Genomic DNA, 27,145 nt, shown 5'->3' with positions numbered 1-27,145 from the left:
GCTGATTCAGATCTGGTCCTAAATCAAACACATCTTAGACTGGGATCTGTATCCAAGCCTGAGACGAGCCCAAACCAAATCAACCAAGATCCCCTCCCCTTCCCTCAGGCCGGGGCTGGGCCGGGTTTGAAGGGGAGGTGAGTTAAAGAAAAAGGCTGCTGATCATACTGTCAGACATAGCAGCATGAAAATATTTTACTCTGTATTTCTATTTTCCTCTTTTAACTTTTGATGAAATTGTAAAGGTGCAGACTGATGGCACAAACCAGGACTAGTGTTGCCTCACTCTGCTGCTCAAATTTCAAGAATTAAAAAGTCTTTCCAATAATACTGCACGGTTTTTTAACATAATGAGGGAGCAAACCTTTTAAATAGTTGTGCTGCAGGCCTGGTGCTTCCTGCACACATGGTGGCGGGTTTAAAGTTCAATTTACACTTCAGAAAGTGTTCATATTTCAACAGTCTTACAAAGTGTTCATTTTTGACACTCACGTTGTGTCATTTCTTTTTACTTGAGGTGCAAATTTGAAGTAATGTGATGAACACATGTGACAAAGTCACGTATCTCCCGGCAGGGTTGGATCAAAGAGATAAAAGCAGAGCTAGGACAAGCTCTTTGATGAAATCAGCACACAATCCAGTACTGTAGACCAGCAATTGCCACAGGCAAGAAGTGACTAACTCAGTGGATAACTTCACTCATGGTAGAAGTGTCTGGCATCAAAAACAACAACAATCCAACAGAAACAACAGATAAATGCAAAGCTAGGACAAGCCCCATGATAAAAATGATCCTACCATCAAATACTAAGCCAAAAGTCTGAAACTCAGTGGATAACTTCACACATGGTGCAAAAGCTTCTAACATTAAAATAAACAAAACAGAAAAAAATGTAAAAGATATCCAAAACCCATCTAAACACTCTGCCCAAGGGCATGCTGGGAAAGCTTGGCCAGCAGTGGATCAGCAGTGGGCCGAGATCAATTGACTCGTCTGCTGTTTTCTATGTGATACTTCCTCGAAATCTAGAAATATGAAGCACGTAGAAAAAATTTAAAACAACATTTCAGATGCTACAAAGGAAAGCAGGATTAATTTTTTGTAACATAGCGACAAGGAACGCTGGTGAGAGGATCTCTGAAGAGGAGGTTATCGGCTAAGCCAGGGCTAAAAAAGCCAGCTATGGACACAGACCCTTACTACAACAATTAAGGCTATTTCTTCAGAATTGAGTTTAAATTACTCTTTGGGAGCTCAAATTAACTCTGAAATATTATAACATAACAATGAGATTTCAACACTCCAGGTTTTGCTGTGTGAGGTGTGTGAACAACATTGCAGACTGAAGTTTGTCAACAGGCTAATTCTCTCTAAAAATACTCATTGGCTGCGTCTGAAACCACACACACTCATTCCCTACTCCCTATCCACTATATAGTGAGCAGGGTATAGTGGACTTTTTAGTGGACTCAACTGCAAAACGTAAAATGATTTTGGACACTACTCTCGCCGTCTCACAATTAAAACGTTTAGCAACAACGGCTCGTTAATTTCCTTGACAAAGGCTGAGGATCGACATTAACGGTAGAATTTCACTGAAAACTGATGCTGAACGTAACGTATTTTCACAAAAGATAAAAATACTAACAGATAAAAAAGTCTTGTGTCTTTAGTGACAAAATAGTATATTTGAGTGTGTCATAACTTACTTTTGCATAAATATGATGATCTCATAGGGGAAAAGTTATTCTGTTTTGAATCCTTATCATTTTCTTACAGAATTGGTAAAACCAACAAATAAAAAGCATTTAAAATTTTCATATTTTCCTGTGCTCCTCATTTGTCCATCATGTTTGACAGCAGCAACTGCAATGCATTATGGGCAATATTGCTGGGCTAGTGAGCGTCACTTGTTCACTACTTTTCACAGTGCATTGTGGGATTGAATGAGTGCAGTATATAGTGAATAACAATGCTGCTGCTGCTGAATTGAAGTTTAAAACTTTGGCCATTTACTAAAAATGTGGGGTCCAAACACGACTCAGGCTGGGCTCAGGGAGTGTCTACCTGGATTATCTGGGCCTGACCTAAGATTTAGCCGAGTCAGGCAACTTTGACATCATTCTTCACCTACATTTGTCACAGTTCAGAGTCACTTGGACTCAGTGAAAACAAACATAGATGCCAGCCTCTCCTCTCTTCTCCCTCATGATCATCTGCTCAAATATTCACCAGCTTCCACTGTCCTTCACTGTCAGCATGCACCTCTGATCTAAACGTGCTTTAGGGCTAGGACTTTCCTTTAGATACAGATCCTCTTCTGTCATAATCAAAACCAGGGGTAATCGTCTTCAATTTAAATGTCTGTGATTCAGCATGAAGCTTTGCCATAATAACAATTGATGCAGTATGAAGTAATAACTCTGCATATACATATTTATAACACTGTTTTTTTACTGCCAATGAGCACATTTCTAAGATTGAATTGTTCCTTTAAACCTCTAAGAAAATAAAAGCTAACCACGACTGATTTTGATGTATTGTAGTCACAGTTTTGGCACCGTGTTCTTCATATAATAAGAGGCTCTGTGAGCATTTTATTAGCTATATGTTGATGTGCACAAACAATAAAAATACCTCAAAGAAAAGCAGTCCTGTAATAAAGTTTCAGCACCAATGGCTAGTTATATAATGTACCGTACCAGCACTTTATATCTTTTTAACATTAAAGCTCTGTTTATTATATGGCTTCAATACAAGTGGTTTATGCATACTGTATATATTAAAACATTTATCAGATCCTTCAAGAGAAACCCCGACCTGTGCTGTTTTTAAGAGCTTATTCATCACGTTCTCTTCACAGCTCAGATCTTTGGCTAACAGCTACATGATGTTGTTCTTTACAGCATTGGTTTGATGTTTCTGACATTTCGATCTCTCACACAGGTTATGACTTCTGTGAAATGAAGCATGTGTTGTAACAAAATCTAACTGTGTAAACTACACAACCTCCACATAGTTGGCAGGGTAAAGTCCCTCCCACCCGTCGTCCTTCATCCCCCGGCACCAGCCTTGATCGTCCTCATCCTCGATCTTCAAAAACTCCTCACCTGCAGAGATTCATAGACATCTTATGTTGAAACAAATATGTTACTGCATAAACCTGTTTAAAGTGCTACATTAGCAACAAAAAAAATACCACAAAATTGGAAAAAAAAAGTTTCCTCGAGTTAAATCGACATATTCAGAATGGAACTTAGTGTTAAATAAATTTACATTTGAACTAATTAATTTATTGACTGTATTCAAATGCTGCAAGAAAGCTCACTGCAGTAAAATGCCTCCCATTATAAGCACATTTGCACTAATTAATCTATTTACTCCTCAAATGATGTGAAACAAAGCTCATTGTGGTAAAATGCCTCCCCTCATTTGCCGATTGCACTAATAAATGTAAACGTGCTTAAGTTGTGTTATCTAACTTTTGAAACTATGTCCACATCCTTTCATGTTTTACACTTCTGATCATGTTTAGTCAGCATTCTTGCACATCTTGTGACCACACTATCAATACACACGGACTTGAATATACTAGAAAAAACACCTAATGAGAGCTTCTACGTATTTAAATCATATTTTGTAATACTTTTTCAGTCTTAATGTGTTTATATTAAATGTACATTAAATTTATATTCCTGTACATTGAGAGCAAAGCTAACTATATTTAAGTTCCTTGTTGTGGAGGCATACTTGGCTAATAAAGCTGATTCTGATAATAAAAAGTAAACAGCAGAGGTAAAACAGGTCCATCTGTACCTGTCATCTTTTGTTATTGTTCTGATTGAGAGCCCTCTGGCAGCTTACTTGTAAATGTTTGAAAAGACCTCTGATCCAACAGTTTGCAGTGTTTGACCTTGAGCAAACACATTCTTCTGTAAAGCTGGTAATTAGAAGTAACATCAGACAACTCAGACATTTATTCATTAATCTCATAAAGGAGCATGAAGCCAAATAGTGTGTCACTACAAGTTGCACAAACCATCAAAAAATTAATTGCTTTTAGCAGCACCGAATGGATGAAAATCATGAATCAGATGTTAAAGAAAGTGACACTTTTATCACCTTGCCCTGCTTTAGACTGTTTTATTGGTCCTTTCAGTAGGGTGTGGTTGTTTGATTGATAGAAATTGTATATGCATGGGATGCATGTGAGGCCCAATGACCCATGACCTTCAAAATGATGTTTGGAAAATCTTTAAGAAACAAGGGAAAACATGGAGCCCACTAAGTCCATCCTTAACCCTTGGGCACCCCTTAAAAAAAAATCTCCTTTTAGGTCACTGGATATATATCAAAATATTAATCAGGTGGATGTTTGTGCAGTTTTGTGATATTATTATTAAAAGAAAGGGAGGATCATGAAGCCCCATAACTTTGACCTTTGACCTGTAACCTTCAAAATCTTATGAGAACATCTATGAGCTTTAGTGGACATTTGTGCAAAGTTTGAAAAAAATCCCTCAAAGTGATCTTGAGATATTATGTTCGCAAGAATGGCTCAGACAGACAGATGGACAACTCAAAAGCATAATGCCTCCATCCTTGGCTGTCACTGAAGCAGATGCATCCAAATGAGACCACTGAAGCACAGTAAGTTAGTTTACCAAATTGCAGCTATTTTGCATGCTGAATACTAAATGTAATTCACAGTCTAGACAGATAAATCTGGTAGGAAGGGTTTTTGTGTGCTCACCTGCTTTAAATGACAGCTCGTCTGTCTCCTGGCCAACATAATCATACAGAGCTCTAACTCTCACTCCTCCAATCATCATGCTGTGTGATGAAGCAGAGACGGAGACACATGAAGAAGAAGCAGATGGATGTTTGATTAGTGAGCAGTTTTGATCTGTGTAAAAAGACTAACTTAAAGAGAACATCTCTCCTTAGGGAGACTTACCTCCTCTCTATTGTGCCTTTCTTCTCCACCACTTTCTTGGTTTCTTTCCCTTTCTTGGTTTTCTTCTCAGGCGTCCATTCCTGAAAAAAAGGAACATTTTGATGATAATTAAAACTAAAACAAGAAGAAATGAGCTTAAGTTTTGAAATGGTTAAAGGAGGAAAAACTTAAAAAACCTGAAAGTGAGGCCAGTCGGTGGGCATTCCAGGCCCGTGAGTGTTTTTCCACCAGCGTAGATCCTCATGCTCGTCAATGGCCATCAGAGTGTTGTGGAGCTCGTCGTATACAGCCCTCACACTTGTGGAGGAGGAGAAGGGGACAAAATTACATAAAATTACATGAATAATCCTTTAAGCTCAAGGAAAACCAATCTGGAGTAAAACTTGACCTGTTCAGACCTTTCAAAAACTTGTTTATTAAACTGTTAACCAAAAGTTTCTGATTGTTGTATCAGACTCAACATGAAGCTTTGCACACATGTGGGAAATAAAATTACGATGTAGTGCTCACAGTCCTCAGCTCTATGAACCCTAAAAGAACATTTATTGTACAATTTAATCTTTCTATGGCCAGCTATGTGGTCAACAGCTCGAGCAAATGATTTATAGCTTGCATTTATGGTCATTTTGTTGTTTTGTTTGTAAACACTGCTTCCAAGAATAATGGGATGCATACAGTGTTGTTAAAGAAGAGGTGATGCAACAGAGTGGCAAAAATGACCCTGTTACATGTTGGTGGCAACGAAGTTAACCCATAGAGGGAGTTGAAGCCATTTGCTGCTTTTTTAGTCTTTTTTGTATATACTGTATATATTTAATTACTTTGACTGTGTTATTGCTAACAACATACATTTTGGAGAAGTTTGGAAACCCAATAAAACCACAATTTTTGATCCCCCATCCATCGCAGTAAAAACACATGACTTTAACTCTGAAGTTGCTTCAAATCTGCAGTTTTTCCTGTTTGTCACTAAATGTCATCCATTTTCTCATTTAGAATGAGGGGAAATTGCAATTGCAAATTGCAAAACTCCCATCAGTTTACTATTGTAAAAAATTTTGAAAATCTTAAAATAAAGAAAAAATATATTTTTGCTGTACGCATAATTCAAACTGTTTCATTTTTTGTGTATCTTTTTATATTACATTGTTTTGCATTTAATCTGGCATTTAAAGGGTAAAATTCCCACAAATTAATCAACATTTGATATCTACGATCATCTCTGATCTTCATTAAAAATTAATACAAAAAACTGGATTTCTTAATGTCAATTATTTTCGTTCCTATTTGAGTATGGTGTCCATCTTTGACCATTTAGTGTAACCATTTATTGAAATCTTGAAATTTGGACAAATAAAAATTAATGCAAAGTTGTTGCTTGTTCTCAAAATATTTAAGGCTGTGATAATCTCCTTCAAGGAAATCCAAGTTGCATGTTATAAAGATATTACATTTAGGGTTAGGGTTAGGGTCAGATTGGAAAATCTTAGGCTTTTTTTTTTGTTTGTTTGTTTTTTGGTTAAATTCCTGCAGATTAATCAATATTTAATACTTTCGGTCAGGTGTGATCCTGATTAAAACAATGATGCAAGAAAAGTTTATTTTGTTTTACGTGAATAATCTTTATTGCTATTCGTATATGGTGTCGATTTTGGCCACTTAGCCCTGAGTATAATAAGTATAGAATGATTTATTAAAATCTTTAAATAATAATCTTTAAAAATGCATACAAATCTAAGCTGATTATTTACACACTCCAGGCCGTGATAATTCCCTTTAAGGAAATCCAATTTGCATGTAGTAAATTTAAAAATATTTCATTTGTTGTGTTTTTACATTACAGAAATCAGGGTTGTTTTGCACTTAAACTGCCATTTAAAGAGTTCAGTTCCCCAAAATGAATCAATGTTCTTTATTTATGATCAGGTCTGATCTTTATTTTAAAATTAATGGAAAAAAGGGGTATTTTTTTAAACCTGAAATTTACTCATCATCACAAGAAACCTGAGAAAATGTACTAACGATCTGCATGTCCATTTAGGGCTTCCATACATCATAGACTTTTCGTAGCTTTTTATATCTTGGCACACATTCATGACCTGCTAGGAGGGATTCAAGACCCACTATTGGGTCCTGAGCCACCAGTTGAGAATCACAAATCCACCCCTTACGTCCAGGGTGGCGTTAGAGGACTATAGAATAACAGGGCTTTAAAGTAATTAATCTATTTTAGCTCTTATTCCCTTTAACTGAGTAGAAGGACTGACTGGAAAAGACACTAATGTGCCATGTATCGTGGAATAGTGTCTAATTAGAGCTAAAGTAAGTGAAATTATTGATTTTGACATACAAAGATCTAAATACACAAGCAGAGGAAACCACCAGTAAAGGGCCTGTTCTACTAGTTTAATCACACACATCGATCTTTGTCTAAACAGTAAAGACAGCACTAAGGGTGTCGGGGGAAATTAGCAGAAAGGCTCTTATCAGTGCAGAGAGGTGTTTTACCTCTCATTGTTGGTAATGTCAAGGTGTTTGTGGATGGAGAGGAAGGCCTGTTTGAGGAAGACGATCCTTTTGCGCTCCTCGTCCTGTGATTGGTCGAAGATAGACTCCATCTCCTCCATGTATCTCGGAGCATAGCGGTTCACCTCCTCAAGGACTTTCTCATAGCGAGCACGGACCTGTGGACGTGGGGACAAACTTTCAGCCCCTGCTCTGGGACCTATGGGTGCCACTTGATTAACAAAGAACTTATAGCTAGGTAACTTTTATTTCTGGGAAACTGACACTCAAACTGAAACATATTTTTTGTCCTCTGATTAATATATTTACTTTAATTTTTGCTACCATGCAGTCTGACCAATGTCCACGTTAGTGCATGAAGAGGTGGAGACGTGCCAGTCAAAGACTCTATCCGAGTAAATGAAATCAGACTGAGATAACTTTGCTGCGCACCTTCTCGGCCTCCTGCTGAGCCAGCTCCCTCTCCTCCTGGATCTTCTTCTGCTTGTCGATGGCCACGTCTGGGTTTCCCTGAGCGTGTGCTTCTCGCTCCCTGGCTGCTTGCTCTTTCCGGCTCACTTTGTGGTACGCCCTCCTGGCTTTATCCAGCTGTGAACAAACAAAATATCCACTTTCACCCTCACACATATGTGCATTTAAAAAGTGAGCTATGTCTGACTTTGAAAAGGACCCTGCAGATACTCAGAGTTCAACAGTCCTGAATGATGTCTCTGTGGGCTAAATATAGATCTACAGTTCAGGCTATTTACGTAATGGCAGCTCATTTGTGATGTTGCAGTAACTTTTAGTATGTATGAAGTATTGATTCCCCCTGGGGGCCAAGTATATTTTTAATGCAAATATGTACAAATTAGTTCCATTTTTAAAGAACGTCCTCTTGTCCTCAGATGCCCTTAAATCACTGAAAAGCAAAGATTCAAGCGGCACGTTTTCTTTTGAATGCATAACAGAAAAATGACAAGTGAGTTCATGTTCAGGTCATGCACATCCTGTAATGTGAGGTTGTAAAGGCACAAAAAAACTGAGGGTTTGACCTCCATGTGGGACAGATATCTTGATGCAAAACAATAGAGGCCCTTAAGGAAGAAAAACCTGAAAAATCTAAATGTCTTTCTTTTGGTGACTGAGTATTCTCTCAAAAAGAAATATCAGCAATTGGCAGAGGAAATGTTACAGGCAAAAAACATACAGTTAAAGATCCTGTGAGTTTAATTTAGAAGATCTTAGAATCGGGGCGCAGTGGCTTGGTCTGGTCCAATGTACACATGCAGCCTGTTATGTCTTTCCCCTCTCTCTTGTCCCTGTTTGCAGCCCCAACAGGACGCCCCATGCCTTGTTTATTTACATTTTGTAATCACTGCAACTTTTTTCTGATCCTACATCATCCTGTAGCCCATCATGCCCTGATTACATCTTATGAGTGACAGCTGTCACCCATTCAGAAAAAAATGCATCAGATACACCTACACCACTGAGGCTAAGAAAATTACCATAAAATCTGCTGTATAAGCCACACTTTTAATACTTATATTTTTATCTAAAAGGTTGATTGTGGCTTCTTTTCTGGGGCGACTTGTAACAAGTATGAAGTGCTAAAACACACAGATGTGTCCAGCTGCCACTTTCACAAACTACACATGACCTGATGTGATTGAAAACTCACCTATTTAATGTGTGTAGCAAGCTGCAACATCACTGCTCACAATGCGCCAGAATATAGGCTTTATATGGACAAAAGTATTTGGTTGCCCAACCATTACACCAGCAGTGACTGTAATGACATTGTATTTAAATACATGCACTTGATTATCATAGAGTTGGCCTCCCTTTTGCAGCTATAACAGCCTCTTCTTAGAAGGCTTTCCACAAGATTTTAGATAGTTTCTGTGGGAATTTGTGCCCATTCATTCTGTAGAGCATTTATGGAGCCAGGCACTGATGTTGGACCAGAAGGTCTGGCTGACAATCCCCATTTCAGTTCATCCCAAAGGTGCTCAGAAGGACTGGGGTCAGGGCTCTATGTAGGCCAATCAAGTTCTCCCACAGCAAACTCATCAATCCTATAGTCCTGGTTTTGTGTACAGTCATTTTGGAAAAGAAAAGGGTCTTCCCCAAACTGCTGCCACAAAGTTGGAAAAATAGTGTTGTCTAAAATGTCTCAGTATGATGAAGTAATAAGACTGTCCTTCATTTGAGATAAGGGATCCAAATCCTGAAAAACAGCCACATACCATTATCCCTCCTATACCAAATTTCACAGTAGGCACAATGTAGTCAGACAGGTGATGTTCTCCCAGAATCCACCAAACCAAGAAAAAACAAGTCTTCACTGCTCCACAATCCATTGTTGGTGTGCTTTGTACTGGAAACCTGTTCCATGAAGCTCCAGCTGAACAGTTTTTGTACTTACATTAATTCTAGTGATAATAATAATAATAGCTTGGACTTATATAGCGCCTTTCATGAGACCCAAGGTCGATTCACAGAAGAGTGGAAAATAAGACAACACAAAAGACAAACACTAAGTTGAATGTATGTAGGGGGCAGGTTTAGGGGAGACTGTAAGCTGTGGTGAACAGGTGGTGCTTGAGAAGTTTTTTAAACATGTCCAAGGACGGAGCATTTCGGATGTTTTCAGGAAGGGAGTTCCAGAGTATGGGGGCTGTAGTCCTGAACGCTCTGTCTCCATTGGTGCGAAGTTTGGAGGTGGGAACTGTGAGAAGGCCAGCGTCTGAGGACCGGAGGCTCCGGGTTGGGGTATATAGCTGAAGGAGGTCAGAGAGGTATTGAGGGGCAAGGGCATGTAGGGATTTGTAAGTGAGGAGGAGGATTTCAGTTCCAGTGGAGGTTCAGAACTTTTCAGCTATGGAGTCGGCAGAGCTCTGGCAACTTATATGCACCGTGCACTTTAGCAGTCATTGACCTTTTATGTGATCTTTCCACCACGTCCCTGAGTTGTTCCTAAATGCTTCCACTTTCTAAAAATTACAATTGACTGTGTAAAATCCAGCTGGGATGAAATTTCACAAACCATCTTATTGCAAAAGTGCTATTCTTATCACAGTGGGCTCTTAACCAAATACTTTTGTCCAAATAGTGTATAACAAAACAGACCACACTGGCCAGGTTGATGCCATTTTTCACTTTTCTTCCTCATTAGGTCATAACTGTTCATCTAAAAAACAAATAGGGGAAGCAATTAAGAAAATAAATCTTGTAGGGTGATTTGACTGAAAATTATGGTGATATTCAGTTGACTTCTGTTGGCCAGGTGTGGACAGAAATATTTATAAGCCTGCAAAGAAGGAAAAGACTTTGTAGCAATGACAAGAAAAGGAAGCAAAGAAGGTGTGGGCGAAGGCAGTCAGTGGCATAAAAGTCCTCTTCTCAGGAAGTTTCAATAGATTACAGAGGTGAACATGACCTGACACAGCAAACTGCTTTAGAAATGCACAAGGTAGCCACAATAGCAAAAGATGCAAATATTATCAGTGCATTTCTGTGTCAAAAGAATGCTGGAAGCTGTCAAGGGCAGTAAGAAATATCCATAAAAGGCGAACTTGGAGAGTCATACCTCTGTCAGGATTTAAATATGATTTTATAAAACTTTTTTATTAGTAAAGTTCCAACTGAATTCATCTATTCAGTAAAAATTTTGAAATCTACAGCTTTAAATCACCAGAAAGGCTTTTTGCACTCAGAAGAACCTCTGACCTTCTTAAGACGCTTTGCCCATGGTTTCTGAGCCCGTATGAAGCCTGTTTCAATGTCCTGGGATTCCTTAAATCCTCCGAATAACTTCTTGTGGAAGGTGTCCTTCTGCCACGTCCTGACCCTGTCTCCGTCCTCGGACACCAGGGAGCGACAGATGGATGCATGCAGGGAGGCCAGCCGGTCAGCGGAAGACAGGAAACACTGCCAAGCCTTCATGAGAGAGCCATAAAGAGGACCTGAGGGAGACGGGAAAAGGATGACAAAATCCCTGAATCTCCCTTTGTAATGTAGAAACTGCTGGCTCAACAAATGTTAGTAAATGAAACAACAAGTCAAATGGGATGTTTGACCATCTCTTGTCACAAACATTGGTTTTTAAATGTTGTAGAAAACTAGCCCGTCCTGCAGCTTCTATACTTACTGGAGTCCACTACTGGCTTCCACTTGTTGCTCCATTCACTGAGCTGCTGGGCGTACTGCCGCTCCACGCGAGCTCTCTCCTGGAAACATGCCACGATGTCATTACAGGCCTGGAAGGCATCCTCTGTCCGCTTCACAGTGCGCTGATAGTTCCCAGGCTGCCCAACACAAAGAGAGAGGAAGATGTGCTGTTAACAGAAAATAAACAGAGGGAGGAGGAGGGAGGCTCAGCGGGGTGCTTTAAACCCCCACACCAATATCAAAGAGTCATGTTTGGGGATTGAAAAGGGCAAACTGACTGAAAATCTTGCCAGTGCACTATACAGAATTTTATTTTATATTCTTTGGAGTGTTTCTCAGTGCCAAAGGATACAAAATAGTACATCTGCTCACAGTTTAGTCCTGGCAGAGGCAGCAGCATGTATCATAAACTGGTACTGACAAACTCATTTAAAAAGTAAACAACAGTACAAGCCAACATGATGGTTCTAACACTACTACTGCTGCTAAAACAACTCTGATGGTGCTCTTACTGTTTATGCTGCAGCATAGGTAAAAGGTGCCAGAGCTAAACTCCTGTTATAGTGAAGAGGTCCCTGGTTCATGAGCTGGTTAGGCCTTAAATAAAAAGGAAACACTCCAGTGAAAAAAGTTTGGCTGCGCCCCAGAAAGCACTCCCCTTTGGGCAGCTTTGCTTACTGTTGTCCTTTAGAACAAACTGCACCATGCAGCCAAATTAAAGTATCATGTTTTAAAACTACAACATCATTTATATACTGTGTACTTGGGCCTATATCCACTCTAAACAGGACAAGAACCAGGTGAGTCAATCCATTCTTGCTTGTTGCATACAGTAAGAATCAAGCTGGCCAAAAATGCTGCTGAACTGTTTCTCAGGCAGGTAAAGTTACTTTCTGAAGTCTCATTTGTTTCCTTAAAGCTGTTTGATCCCAGCAGTCTTCATGCTAAGCAAAGATAACAGGCCTTTTCAAATTTACAAGCTATGTCCCAATTCAGGAGCTTCATCCTTTGGAGGACACATTTGAAGAGTTTAGATCGCATACATGAAATGAAGGGGTAAGCACACCAATAAAAGCTACCAATTCAGCCTGAGCGGTCAACACAGGTTATTAGGAATGTGTCCTTTGAAGGAATCCACCCTTGAACTGGGACACAGCTATAATCAGAATCATGTTTTATTGGAAAGTACAGTTGCACTCACAAGGAATTTGACTTGGTGTTTTTTATGCAAATCAAATACCAAAGAAGAAGAATAAAATAAGTAAGAGGCTATTAAAACAGCAGTAGTTCCGCTATAGATTTAAGCATCCATTATTGTTATGCTTGCTGGCTGTGGGCTTTCATAAGCCTGTCATGTAGAGAGAGGGGGGAGGGGTGGGTCATTATTCTATAACTATGGATATGAGTGTGACCTCATTGTATGAAAGGAAAAAATGCCCCACTGTTCTTTAAATTATGGCTCTTTTCCTTCAAGTTGCATGTCTGTTCATGTTGCTTGCTTATTAACATGCACTAATCCTTAAACTAGAACTGGCACAGCTAAATGGAGCGTAGCCATTATTAATGGTGCACATGTAAAATGTCTACTAGGACTGTCTTCTTCTACTCTAAGGGCTGCTACCTGTCCCACTTTGTATGTGCAGCCTTTTGTCATCAGGTCGTAACAAAGCCCATCTTGCATTCTCATCTTCTCTCGCAGCTGTGACACCTCTGCAGCCGTCTAAGGTCAACCCCCACGTGCCATCAGTGACATTTTACAGGCATTAAGTTTCCTGTGGTAAACTTTAATACCAGCTGCAGAGCGGGGTGTGGCTGCGGGACACATGACAAGCCTTTACTGTTCAAAAAAAAAGAAAAGAAACTCCAGACAGTTATGGAGGGATGAGCAAGCAGCAGAGGAAGGCCCTGAGTGTAATAACATATCTGAAGTAACTGTGTTGTTTGTAGATGTGGTATTTGGAAATCTCTGCAATTTTCCTGGCAGCTGCCGTCAGCTCCCACTCAGCCCTCACTCCTACTCTCTTTTTCACTTCTGTCAGACTCGATCTGTAAGACGATGACACACTTAGACAGCTGCTCCAACATTTCACAGAGACATTTTTAATGTTTTTAGATCCCTCTGATATGAAAACAATATATTGGAAAAGGACTGGTATCTGCCAGTGAGGGCTTCAGCCTCAAAGGAACATCCTGCTCATATGACAGGCCGATAAGATGATGCTCCATCAGACTGAGATGCACAAATCTGTCTTGAAAGTACAGCAATGTATACATAACACAAAAAATGAGAGAATAGTCAAGTATGGACATAAATCTGAGAGAAAAATGTCTCAAAAAACAACTTATTTTGCCTTTCAGACTGTGTAGGCAGATGACAGATCCCTGCTTTTGACAGGCATTTCCTTGGCTCCGAACACAACAACAGCACATGTGACCAGTCTGAGTCATCTGAGTCAGATTAGAGGATGACACAAAGGCCGAAAGAAAATATCTTTAAGTTATAGCTAAAATGTGACTTTGAAAACTTGTGTTTCATCTACAGTATGTTAGCCTTCAGTTTTAATAGAAAAGTAATTAAAGGAACAATATGTAGAATTTTTGCACTGACATTTTTATAGTTATGGTCATGTATTGGCATAGCAGTCGCCATGACAAAGCTACTATAAAAGACACAAAATGTTTACTGTTGCTGTTGAGATGCTCCACCCTACATGAAATAAAATTAGACTTTTGAAAGTGTTAAATAATTTGCAATATAACAGAGCTGCAGTAACTCTTGAAACTCTTTGGCAAGGTGGGTCTCCTTCATAGCAAGGCAGTGCATACTGATGAAGACCATGCATCATGCGTCCTTTAGGTGCACCTAAAATTAAAGGTTTGGAACTCTAACTCAGTGGATAACTTAACTTGTGGTGCAAATGTGTTAAACATCAAAAACAAGAACAATCCACTAAAAAGGAACCTCTTTAGGACTAAATGTATGACAGGCAACATCACCAAGCACAACTAAACACATAAAACACATCTAAACACTCTGCTCAAGGGCATGATTGGGTATGCAGACCTACACAAATAACACTTTGGGATTTAAAATCCATTGTGAGATGTTTAACCCTGGGCTGTGTCCAACAGCATTTTGGGATGTGATGTGGAATCATGTGCTACTACGTAGTCAACAGAGGTAAGAAATCTGATTTCAAAAAGTATTCAAAAAGTACGAGTACTCCAAAAACTCCTTAACTACAGTAATTTAAGTGAATGTCATTAGTTACATTTCACCTACGCAAAGAAGTGTGAACCACTACTGGAAGCTGCTGTTCTGTTCCTGTATGTCATTCGTGGTTTTTGCTGCCTATTTGCTCTGAACTTGATTATTCTCTACCTATTCTTTCAAGCACCTTCTGTAACAAATAACTCCACCCTCTGACCCCAGTAACAGTGCTGACCAACTAAACATTTCCAAGAATATTTGAGACCCACTGCTCAGCTCCACCCAGCTCCTTTGCATACTTCTTGTTTTGAATTAAGGAGGGCGCTGTTACTAAAGTTATCATAATTAGATTTCCATATATCAAATGAAATAATAATCAAGCACTAAAAATGAATGGTCATTTCTGCAACTGCTTTTTTTGTTTGTTTTGTTTTTTGTTTTATTTTTTTCTGTTTTTTTTAAGCATTTTTTTAGATACAGTACTGTGCAGAAGTTTTAGGCATGTTTGGGCCAAAAATGAAGCAAAAGTAAGGCATGTAATGGCAAGTATGCCCACCTGAGGGCAGCATTTGTGGGAAGGAGGACTGATACAACCCAGGTCGTACTCTGGATGTCTTTGTGTATTACCAGGGTAATGGGGAAACAGTCTGTTGAAAAAAATCACACCTTTTAGGCACAGTAAGGGGTGGATGTAAGTACAGCCTGGGTGACACCTGTGTGGGTAGGGCTGCCACAAGCTACTAATCGGGCTGTGTCTATCCAAAGGTCCTAAATCACTGGCAACTCCAAGGGAAAGGTCCGGACAGAAGAGATGCTGTTTAGCTTGACCTTGGCCACTGAGCGACACACAAGTATGTCGACATGTGTCAAGCTTGACTCTGGTCAATCCCCTCTCCCGCCCCTGGTTGTGGCACATTGGGCCCTGTGATGAATCTTTGATGCCATGTCTAAAACCTATGCACATGATTGTACTTTTGGGAGGGGGGGGGCAACAGAAACAAGGTTTGTAACCAGTGCAGTAAACAATTTATGTTTATTGGATGAATTTCTAAACCACTTATCCCGTTGGGGGTCGTGGGGGGGCTGGGGCCTATCCCAGCCGTCATTGGGCGAGAGAAGGGGTACACCCTGGATTGGTTGTCAGTCAATTGCGAGACTGACATATAGAGACAGACATACAGCCCCAGCCACCGTGCCTTGCTGGGGCTGCACGGCAGTGCAGGGCTTAGCGCTTTTTCCTCACAGCAAGAAGGTCCCTGGTTTGCATCAGGGCCTTTCTGTGCAGAGTTTGCATGTTCTCTCTGTGCATGCGTGGGTTCTCTCCAGGTACTCCGGCTTCATCCCACTACCAAAAAACATGCTTGATAAGTTAAATGGTGATTCTTAATTGGCCGTAGGCTTGAATTTGAGAGTGCCTGGTTGTCTGTCTGAAAATGGATGGATGGATGAATTTCTTATCATGAGAGAGAAAAGCTGTTAAAAAGTGGCCTTTCTGGATAATGCTGTAAGCGATCTAAGAGTGCTCCGAGTAGCTTGCAGCCTTAATAATATCTGTAAATATAAGTAAGCATTAAGTTTGATAAGAACAGGAATGGAAAAGCAATTTTATTTACTAATCTATACAACATGTCCAATAAATTATATCAGAATAACACTGAAAGGGAAAGGAGCTGGATAGTAATGTTTGCCATCTTGCTGTGCACCACACACTGTAAGAATAAAACTGTTAAATCTGTCATTATAAATTGGTGGAGGTTTTAAAAACCTTTAGTCTCTTCCTGACTTTAGATATTTCATGCTTTTAATTACACACTCTACTGTCTGCAGACCTTTACCTGCAGTTACTCTTGTCTTGTTTGCCTAAGGCCTTGGGTCTTTGTGTTTTTTTAAACTAATTGGCACAGAGTTCGATCTTAACTGTCCTCTTAATTAGTAGTTAATTAAATGCAGGTGCATCTGAAAGGTCAGTTAATTATGGCCAAACATGGTGCTAGCAGATGCTGTCAGACAAATGTACCATTTCTGTTCTACTACAGCTGACTGAAACTAGGCTCATTTATACCGGTATGTCATCTACAAAAGAAAGATTTTTTTAAAGATTCTGAAAGCTTTGAAATCTGTCAATCCCAGCATCATTTAAAGGCCTTAAATGTACAAACGCTTGCTCTGTAGGTGCTTATAATGAAGCACTGGATGTGTGTTAATGCTTTAATCGGAATCAGCGTGTGCACTTCTCATCAGTCCCCTCCTGTTTCCCTCTCTCTCTCTCCTTCCTCTTCACTTTCTCTCCGCCTCTGTTGTGGTCCGTCTGAGAATTAAACAGAAACAGCTGAGGAATCCACTTTTAGGCCAATAGCAACGCTGCAGCGACCCAGTTGGCCAATCTCTCAGGCAGAAACAAATCCGCTACGAGAGAATCTGTCCAAGTAACAAAATGCAGCAGAGGAACGTGGCCTTGGTCCTACTTTGTAAAATCATATTTATGCATACATATAACTGCTCCTGTGCTGACTGTAGAGCATGCCACAATGTAGAGAGAGGGTTCTGGGAAACTCTAGATATTAAACAGCATCAGTGCTAATGATATTAGCAGACTTTAAAGCTCCTGTGAGGGTCAGACTCCATGTCAATAGAGGTATCTTTTATCTATCAGCAAATTTTCTCCAATACATTTCTACATCAGAGCTTCTGTTTGCCTGTTTTTACCAGTCTTTGGCTAGTTCTCAGGCAGAGGTCTTATGGACAAGGATATATATATATAAATGTCTGGCTGAAAAAAATTTGTCACTCAACAAAGTAAATAATGAATAATCTCATATTGTATATTGTGTTACCAAGAAGATATGTTGCAAGAATCTGCTGTAATTTTACTATGACCTACTTCCTGTGTGGTGGCGGGGTTGTTCAACTATGTAAGACAGTGCATGGCTAATTTAGGTCATGAATATTCATGTGATCAACGTGGATGACGTCAAACAAAGCCTGTCTACGGGAAATCTAAAGCTAAAGAAAAAATAGATAGCAGAGCAGAATAAACACTGATGCAATAGCCAGGACAGGGCTGGACCACAATGCATGCTTTTGTCTTTCTATGGGGCAACTCCAAAGAAACCATTATGGGGATTTACTGTTTAAGAGATGGTTACAGTTGAGATCATCAGTTTGTGAGGATTAATATGGGGCAATTGACATGATACCAAATTTTCATTTGTCAGAGGTTGAAAAAGTTCATAGGGGCTGCACAGTGGCGCAGGGCTTAGACCTCAGACCTGCTTGCTGTTGCCTCACAGCAAGAAGGTCCCTGGGTCACTTCCCGGTCATGGCCTTTCTGTGTGGAGTTTGCATGTTCTCCCCGTGCATGTGTGGATTCTTTCCGGGTCCTCCAGCTTCCTCCCACCACCAAAGACATGCTCGTTTTGATCACTCTAAATTGGCTGTAGATGTGGAAGTGAGCATGTCTGGTTGTTTGTCTCTATATGTCAGCCCTGCGATTGACTGGCGACCAGTCCAGGGTGTACCCTGCCTCTCACCCAATGACAGCTGGGATAGGCTCCAGCCCCTCCGCAACCCCCAACGGGATAAGCAGTATAGAAAATGGATGGATGGATGGAAAAAGTGCATGACCACTGAACTCAAGTAAAAGTAAGATTACTCTGGTTAAAACTCACTTAACTAAATTTGTTGCAAGGAGGGTCTCCTCTGGCAAGAACGAAGCAGAGAGTCAACCTCATAGCAAGGCAATGCATACAGATGAGGAACAGAGTTTATGCCTCCCTTAGGGACACCTAAAGTCACAGGTGGGAGCTCTAACTCAGTGGATAACCTCACTCATGGTGCAAAGGTGTCAACAACAATCCACCAGAAACATGAGCAAAAGAATTCAAAGCAGTCAACAGCTAGGAACAAGTGGAAAAAGTACAAGAGTGAAGTAGTACTAAGTAGAAGTAAAAGCACTGATTTCAAAATGTACTCAAAAAATACCAGTACCAAAAAAAACTACTCAATTACAGTAAATTGAATAAACGTAATTAGTTCCTTTCCACCGCTGTCATTTGTAATGTAGAGTTTTACAGAGGTGTCTAGTTAACAGAGAACTGTTTTTTTATTTGTTGGGACAGGTTGTTGGGGTCTTCAGTGGAGGATGGTATTTCACTGTGCTGAGTTATGGGAGAGGCTAATGTAACCAGCTAACCTAGTGCTAACAGTGCTAATGTCTCTCAGCAGTCATTTCCAAGGTCCAGTCATGTAATATATATAAATAAGCAGGCTGTAATAAGAGGATAACAATAACTCGGGATTACTGTTGGCTCAGTTTCTCTTGTCTCAGTCTTGGGTAAGGTTCGGAAAGAAAAATGTGTTCCCAGTCCAGTCCTGCTTTAGCCCAGACTTGAAGCTGAGGAGTGCCACTTTGGCTGGAGACAAAAAAAAAATCTATAGAAAAATATGGTCTACATATTTCTTGATCATTAATCTCATTATGTTGCTGCATCACTGCATCTGACACCTACCCTGTGGCAGCCCTTACAGGTATTAAAATAGCTTTATGTATCATCAATCTTGTCACTAAGTAACAGTCTTATTTTCTTTTTAGATGGCTCAGTTATAGTTATAACTACAGTTGAGTTGTAGCAGAAACAAGGATGGCAAGAATTAGGAATCTAAATAAAGTAGATTAGAGTAAACTTGATCAATCAGTGCCTTTTAAAATCTTTCCAACAAAATCAGAAAACCAGGTCTTCAAAAGACACAAAATTAGCAGTGTGGCAGAGATCACAGGACAGTAAAGCTGTAATATGGGAGCAGGTCCAAAGTGTCACAGTTTTATGTTTGTTATCATGAATAGAACCTTTGTATACTCCTCAGACTACTCCACCGTCGTCGTCAGCTCCTTGAAGTGGCTGTGACTTTGTAATTACAAAAGAGCCAAAGTTTGCAGTGTTATGACAGACAGCCCCTGAGCGTGATGGCAGGATGACACAGACAGGAACACATCCAGCACAACAGGAGGCCTCCAAAATGACAGTGGGGGAGGAGGGTGGGGAGAGAATAAAGTGGGGCAGCCCATGGAGGCCAGACAGAGCCAACATTAAAGAGACAGCACACTCAAATTACAATGTTGGAGGTGTTTAGAGCTTTAAAACAAAGAAGTTAAACACAAGTCTTGTATCTAGGAGCAGAGAGCCATGGTTCAATTAGAAAGACTGAGGATTTTGGGAAGTATGGAAGTCCTGAAAGGTCATACATCAACACATTTTATGTTACTTCTTGTTCCTGCAGTAACAAGTAAATGTTGGTTGTTTTTTCCAGATACATTTTTTAAATTATAGCAGGACTAGAACCACCACCTGATGTATGCCAATGTGAGGTATACAATGGCAACACAGTGATAAATACAGGGTCAAGAAGAAGGGCTTTGGTGGTGTAGTGGTCGTCTGATTGGTAGAATTTTTTTTGGCAAAGGCCCATTGAGGCTCAGTGACTCTAACTTATACCTCCAATCAGTTCATCCTTGAGTTGGAGGGGACGTTTGTGCAACATTTAAAGAAAATTCCTCAAAGTTTATTTTTAGTTATTGCCTTCCAACAGAATTGACAGGGTCCCTGAAAAAAACAGCAAATGTGCCCTCCCCAGTAGTGATTTATTGATGATATCAATGCATGTGTATTGGATCGGTAGCATTGGTGCTAGCATCCTGGCTAACAAGTGATGATTGGCTATTTCTCTTGTCAGTCATCCACTAGCCATTCAGGCATACCTATTCACTTAGCTCAGGGTCAGGTTAAGGGAAGTGGTCCCACCCTACTTATATTTTTCTCTATGTGGTGCTCACTGGAAAAAGTTTGGGCACCCCTGGCACAGAGCCATTAAAAATGGTTGTCTGATAATAATCAGATGATTCATGCCAGTTTCTTGACATCACAATGGATCAACTTCTCATCTAAAGATAAAAAGGTAAAAAACACCAATTTTGGGGGTTTTTTTAATCACTTTTTCTTTGTTTTTAATCATTTTTTAACTGTTATAGAAAAAAAAACCACTAGTATCTCTTTCGAATAAAAATTTGGCTAAAATTTTTACATTTTGATAACTTTGTTATATAATTACTTTATGCTTATTTGTTTTGTTGCTGAGTTAAATATGCTCAATTTGTCTAACTTTTTGTACAAAAAAGAAACACTTTCTAAGCAAACTCAGAAAACAAAAGTCCTAGATATTCAGAGTGTACTTCCAGTGCTTTTTCTATTCATAAATAAAAGCACGACCTTGGACACAGCAATGTGTAGTCTGAATGGCATAACTGTTTAGTCTGTCTTGACAGGAAGGTCATTGATTCTTTCGAGTGCAAGAGGAAAATATCTTGTGGATCAGCCTTTCTTTATCTTAGAAGACAAAAAGACACACACTTAGTCTTACCATCCAGAAGCTGCGATTGTTGGCATCCTCGGGGCTGTTGTCTGTTGAAAGCGTTGACATCCTGTTCTCTAGAAGGGTAAAGAAGGGTATATAGTTAATTTAGAGCATGATATCACTCTGTCTGTAATCTGTAGGCTGACCTTTTGTAATCAGCTTTCTTGTGTTTGGACTTAGGCTTCTGAGTATGATTCATCACTTATAATTTATAAGGTTTAAAGATAGCAAAAAAACATCCAAACATATGGGAGACAGTCGAGATTGAGATATGCATTTGGGAATTATATCCTTTCCTTTAATATTAGACATCCTCTGCAGCCCTGTCTGATGAACACATGGATCCACCCATATGGTAGCATCATGATGACATTTATGTATTTACTTAAAAGATTTCATATAAAGTCTAAGAAGTATTTCTTAGGAAAGTGAGCTAGCCTATAGTATTGCTGATGCAGCTGTACAATCAGGAGCGGCAGATTTCATTTGTTTGGACTATTTACCCATCACCTGTTGCACAGTGACCCCTGTCGGGAGTTTTTGGGTGGATTATTGTTGTTGTTTTTTGATGTGAGCACATTTGCACCATAAGTGAAGTTTTCCCCTGAGTTTGATGTCACATGTGTGACTTTAGGTTTTCCTAAAGTCACAGGTGGGACTTTGGGTTTTCCTAAAGGATGCATAGTTCATATTCTTGACCAGTTTGTATTGCCTCTCTGTGAGGTTGACTCTCTACTTTGTTCTTGCCAGAGGAGACCCACCTTGCCACTGATTTTCAAGAGTTACTGCAGCTCTGCCATACTGGGAAACATTTAACACTTTCAAAAGTGTAGTTTAAGTATATATTGTTTGGACCAATGCAGACACTTTTAAAGTGTTACATTTATGTCTATATGAGTTTTATTACCATTGTCTGTTTTTCTGTGTATTTTACTTTATAATAGAGGTGTGACTTTACCTGAAAACCCTGGTTGGAGATCTTATTTTTATACTGTTGTTTCTTGTTGCCAATGGGAAAAGATCATTACTGTCCAACTCCTCAGTAGCTGCTCAGGACTTAAAGTAAACTTTAATACTTTTTGCATACTTTTTACAAGTTTTAATCAGAGTAACTACTTTTACTTGAGTGCGCTTATGCTGCAATTTTTGCTGTGTCAGCTGTTAACCCCTGACTTTTATTTTTGGTTTGTGTCACAAGTTTTATCTAATTGCAGAATACTATTTAAACTGCTAACACCTCAGTTGTCAGTATTTTTAAAGGTTTCTTTCAGTTTTAGCTAAGTACCTAAAATGCTAGCCCTCCCTTTTCACCATTTCACTCAATAGCAACACTAAACTGAGTAGCTGCCTAATCATATCTATTTCAAGATTTTTCCAATTTCACCTCATTATTTAACTTTGCTATCTCTCAAGGTTTTTATAAGATAACTGTCTAACAAATGTTCGATAAACTACAAGCCTTTTTTCTTAGGTTTTTGATAAATACAATTAGCAGCCAACAACCAGCTAGCCAAAATTTTAGCTAGTTTTAAAAATGTTCTGTGGGTTTTTAATTTATCAAATTGTGTTAAGGGGTTACCCAGAACTGTTATCAAAATACTTAACCTGTTTCCTGAACAGTCCACTGAAACAAATCCTGTTTTAGCTAACTATTTCAGATACTATTATTTTTTCAAGCTGTTGTTTTAAGCTAGTGAGTAAGCTAGCTGCTTTAAGCTTTTAACTAACTGGTAGCTAAAGAAATCTCAGCTGTTTAGTCTAGTTAGACCAAACTTTTCCATTTTTTTTTTCATACCTTTTCCTTGATAAACCAAATATTTTAGCTTTCTGATTCATTGTTTGTCTGTAGTTTTAATTTTAGTCCTAGCAGACTAGCTTATAAACTGTGTAGCCTATTATAAAAACTGTTTCTCTCCTCTGCTCACTTGTGAAGCATTTTTGAAAAACCTTTACATTATCATTTGATGTGTTTTCATTACAGCTGACTTAAATGAAGGCATTTTTAAATACAGGAATAATTATTATTTAAGTAAATCCACTTATGGTGTCTCTCCTTGGCCATTGCAGAAGTAAACCCTGGGTCTCTAGTTGGGGATCAATGCACTTACACTGGAGGGTCTATAAACTTATAGCACTTAATATCCCCCCTAAAATAAATCAGTTGTGCACGATTGTAAGCACTTGTGTGAAGAAATACAGCACGTGTAATCTGTCAGTGACTGAATCGTATAATGGCAGCCCTGTAAACCCAATAATAAAACACAGTTGCTGCTGTAGGTTGACGTGTACAGTAAATTTGAACCAAGGCATGTACAGTAAATCAGAGCGCAGCTTCTCACATGCTGTGACATCAGTGAGCGTGGTGTATCTTCTCCCAGCATTCCCGGCTTTGAAACACAAGCTATCCTAAAATAAACTGAGGCTAAAGGTCAACAAATCCTTTCATTCACACTCACATTTCGCCCTAAGCTGACCACCTTGTCTGTTTTTTTATCATAAATTTTCTGCTCATTAGCGACAGCAAACACAGAGGTGACAAAAATACTCATACCACCACTTTTTACTCAAAAACAAAAGATCCAAACTCAGAGTATATAGAGTAACTCTGTCCTTATGTGGTTCTCCTTCCAAAACAGAAACTTTTCAGTTAAATATTTAAGTATTTTTGCATTCTGCTGCAGAACTGCACCCCGACTGATCCTTCATATCTCTTGTTTTCCCCTCCCTGCAGCCATCTCTTGCTTGGCCCTCTTTGTAAGTCACACAATTAGATTCAATGATGTTCCTCCACTGCTGTTCACGGGGCATCACATGCTCCTCAGGGAGTATAATGACATGCCTCTCTCCTCTGCCACTGAGGTCTCACAGATTACACAACCCTGAGGTCTACGAGGGTTCAGAGAAATAATGAACCACCACCCCTTTGACCACTGACCTCAACTTCCTGTCCCCTTGTTGGCTGGTTTTCTTGGTGGAAGAGCGCTGTCATAGTTTCCTCATTACTGTGGGGGTTGGGCAGCTCTGCTGTCCCTGATTTTAACACAAGTTATAGTTCATTTTGCAAGTTTAGCTCAGCTGTCTACAAACTTTTAGTGCAGATCTAGCTAACCTAACTTTGGATTTACTGTGATCTTCTTGTATGCCTCTCATATAGGTTTTTCTGCTCCTTTTAAAGCTCCTGTGTAGATTTTTTACCTACTTATACAACAGACTGATATCAATCCTGATGCCTCTTTAGGAGCTACAAAAGCAAACACAACCATTAGCGTCAAGATTGATGATTTCTATATAATTATTTTAACATTTGTAACTTCTGCCGCAGGGTAGGCATCGAACAAAGAGAATTAGAGCACACAGTTGACTTTGTTTATATTTTCACAGCAGTTGGTAATGAGTTTGACTGTTGAAAGATAGCAGGAAGAGAGAAATTTCATCAGACAACACAACTTGTGCATACACAAGATAATACAGCAAGAAATAGGAGGCACTAGTTTGTCAACAGGGGGCGCCAGAATCCATGTAAATAGACAGTTCCTCACAGCAGCTTTATTACAAATAATCTGGCAAGGTTTGTAGATTTAACTTTCTAGATTTTTTAAAGGAACATTCTGTAAGAATTGGGTTCGGTGCCAGCCAAATGTCTCTACCTGCATCCCTACTGTCATAATACACATGTAGTGCTTTTGTTGTTGTCCCTCATTGACACGTGTATTGACCTATGAACAGAAGGTTTGACAAAGACGTTATGAGAAGCAAAAGACAACAGTGTGTATGTAAGTGCATCCCACTCTGGCCACACTGTTAAAACAAGTTGAAATACTCAAAATGAACTGGAAGGCGTCCTCTTCCATCATGTCCAGTATGCCATTCTTTATGTATTGTGGTTGCACCCCTCACTGGCAGGACTTCCCTAACGGAGTTTGTGACTTCACGCGTGGTGTAAAAGTGTCTAATGCCCAAGGGCATTCTGGGAAAACTGCAGATTAAGATACATGTTTGAGTCAGTGACAAATTGCACACAGAGTGACTGAGTACTGTTTACCTAAAACTAAAAATGTGTTCTATCAACTCAGAAAAATAGAGCTGAAATAGCTATTTTGGATTTTTCAGTTACCACAGCTCATTCTTTGAAACAACCATTAACTGTTTGGTCCTACGGTGTATGATGTCCAAAGGGCGTGGCTAAAGTGAGAGGCTACTTTACTTTTTGCTAGCTGAGATTGTTTTTTTAAGGTTAATTTGAAGATCAACTTGGGACCAAACTTTTTGGTGTAAGATTTTTTTCTGATATTTGTTCGCATGCATGTTATGTTTAGCATCTGCTGAAATGTACACTCTGCTGTTGGATTGTTTTTTTTCCCATGAGCCTACTTGCTCGGTAGTAGTGTAACCACTTTAAAGTTGTCCAACAGCAATGTGGCCAGCCAGGGGTTAAACTCTCGGCCAACTGCTTTCCAAAGCTCTTGCCAACATGTGAAAGCCTATCAGATTTTAGCCTTGCCTCCTGCTCAGTCAGTCTCATCTGCCCCTTGGCCTCAGCCATTGTATCTTACAGCACAGAAGAAGCTAACTGGCTTCTTTTAAACTGAAGGCTAGTGTGTGAACCACTGCTGTAAAGCCATATGCACTTCTCAAAATTAAACATGCTGCCAAATTTACAAAGAGGTTAAAGAAGGTGACCAGGGCACTGTCTGGAAATGGGATAAACTTGCTGTTGAAAGTACTTTCTTTAATCATAAACAACAACTTTAAGGTGGAAAACATATTGTAGCTCTAACACAAGAGATGCATCCTTTGAGTATCAACCTTAACCTTGGGTCTACTTCCTTAGCTGTGCTCTACTTGCATGTCTCACACGTATGATTTCATGCTCATTTTTAAGCATTATACCTGAGTCTATGTGCAAGAGAAAATATGCTGCACACCTCCTGATTCATAGCAGTAAATATGACGGTGCTGCGGGCCCTTCAAATTTGATTTCACAGGCTCTGTAATCAATTGGAGCCATTTCCAAACAGCAGGAATTGGCCTAGATTTTGCTTTACCCTTCATACATCGATAACCTGAGTCTAAATTGGAATTATAGAAGCCTGAGTGGAAATTCCAATTGGTTTTCTGCATCTTTTCTGATACTTTTGGTCCAAATCATTATTTTTCTATGTTTTATTGAGGTGCAAAAGTTCTAATCGAATAAGTACAACCCAGACGGTACTGTATACGTTACCACCTACCAGCACAGATCTAATTCCACCATGAGTCCTCCAGACTTTTTATGACCTCCTGGCAGCTCAGACAGGAAATTAGTTCCACAAGTTTTCAAAAGTCCTCCAGCGTTTCTTGTAACCTCCAGTCCTTTTGATATCTAAAACTCTATCTTAACATGTAAAAACTTTCATAAAACTGGCTAAAAGTGCAGCTCAGCTAAGTCTAAAGAGCTCCCAACCCAAGCAACTCTTTCACCCCTCTATCCCTCTCCCACTCTGGCACTGGCGCTCACTCCTCCCCCTGTCCCCGTTTCATCTGTCACACATAACTCCCCACACTCACACATTGCATAGAGGAAATATATAGTAACAAATGAACACACAGAGCAGAAATAGGAGCTCGGTGCCTCAATTTGATGTCATTGAAATCCAACTGAAAGGCTAACAAGTCAATCACTGATCCTTACCTCTCTAAAAGTTGGGGCCCTCTCTGCTCCAACCCCCTTCTCCTCTTGTTATTAGGTCAAACTTTTTCTCAGTTGTGCAGACTCTTCAGCTTTTTCTCCTCCCCGTCTTGCCTCCTCTCTTCTCCAACTTTGATTTTCCACTCGCTCCGTGGACAGTGCTGCTCCTGCTCTTCCCCTTTTCTTTGGCCCACTGTTTGTGTCAGATGAGTTGGCTTC

The 27,145-nt window shown here is 39.6% G+C and overlaps 1 protein-coding gene across 2 annotated transcripts; it reads right to left on the bottom strand.

Moving 5' to 3' along the window:
• Positions 1-1,189: 1,189 nt before the first annotated feature.
• On the bottom strand, positions 1,190-27,145 carry si:ch211-51c14.1 (protein kinase C and casein kinase substrate in neurons protein 3). 2 transcript variants are annotated; one of them, XM_041777921.1, is made up of 10 exons: positions 26,930-27,145; positions 21,265-21,332; positions 11,620-11,776; positions 11,199-11,434; positions 7,917-8,072; positions 7,467-7,642; positions 5,135-5,255; positions 4,959-5,038; positions 4,755-4,834; positions 1,190-3,111 (listed from the first exon to the last, which is right to left on the bottom strand). In XM_041777921.1, exons 2-10 carry the CDS (start codon positions 21,322-21,324, stop codon positions 3,002-3,004), a joined length of 1,176 nt encoding a protein of 391 aa, XP_041633855.1. In that variant the 5' UTR covers positions 21,325-21,332; positions 26,930-27,145; the 3' UTR covers positions 1,190-3,001. The 2 variants fall into 2 exon arrangements, with proteins under 2 accessions (XP_041633855.1, XP_041633856.1); XM_041777922.1 differs by lacking the exon at positions 26,930-27,145 and adding an exon at positions 26,490-26,718.

This window comes from Cheilinus undulatus, linkage group 21, assembly GCF_018320785.1.
Source record: "Cheilinus undulatus linkage group 21, ASM1832078v1, whole genome shotgun sequence".
Lineage (NCBI taxonomy): Eukaryota > Metazoa > Chordata > Actinopteri > Labriformes > Labridae > Cheilinus > Cheilinus undulatus.
Note: the sequence above shows the minus strand (reverse complement) of the source record. Positions and strands in the feature narration are given on the sequence as shown.

Excerpts from the sequence above, each read along its gene's own strand:
- si:ch211-51c14.1 (XM_041777921.1), bottom strand. The coding sequence starts at position 21,324 with ATGTCAACGCTTTCAACAGACAACAGCCCCGAGGATGCCAACAATCGC. Across the intron at positions 11,777-21,264 it reads ACAATCGCAGCTTCTGGATG|CCTGGGAACTATCAGCGCAC; the intron begins GTAAGACTAAGT and ends TGTGTTGGGCAG. Across the intron at positions 3,112-4,754 it reads CGAGCTGTCATTTAAAGCAG|GTGAGGAGTTTTTGAAGATC; the intron begins GTGAGCACACAA and ends GAATCTCTGCAG.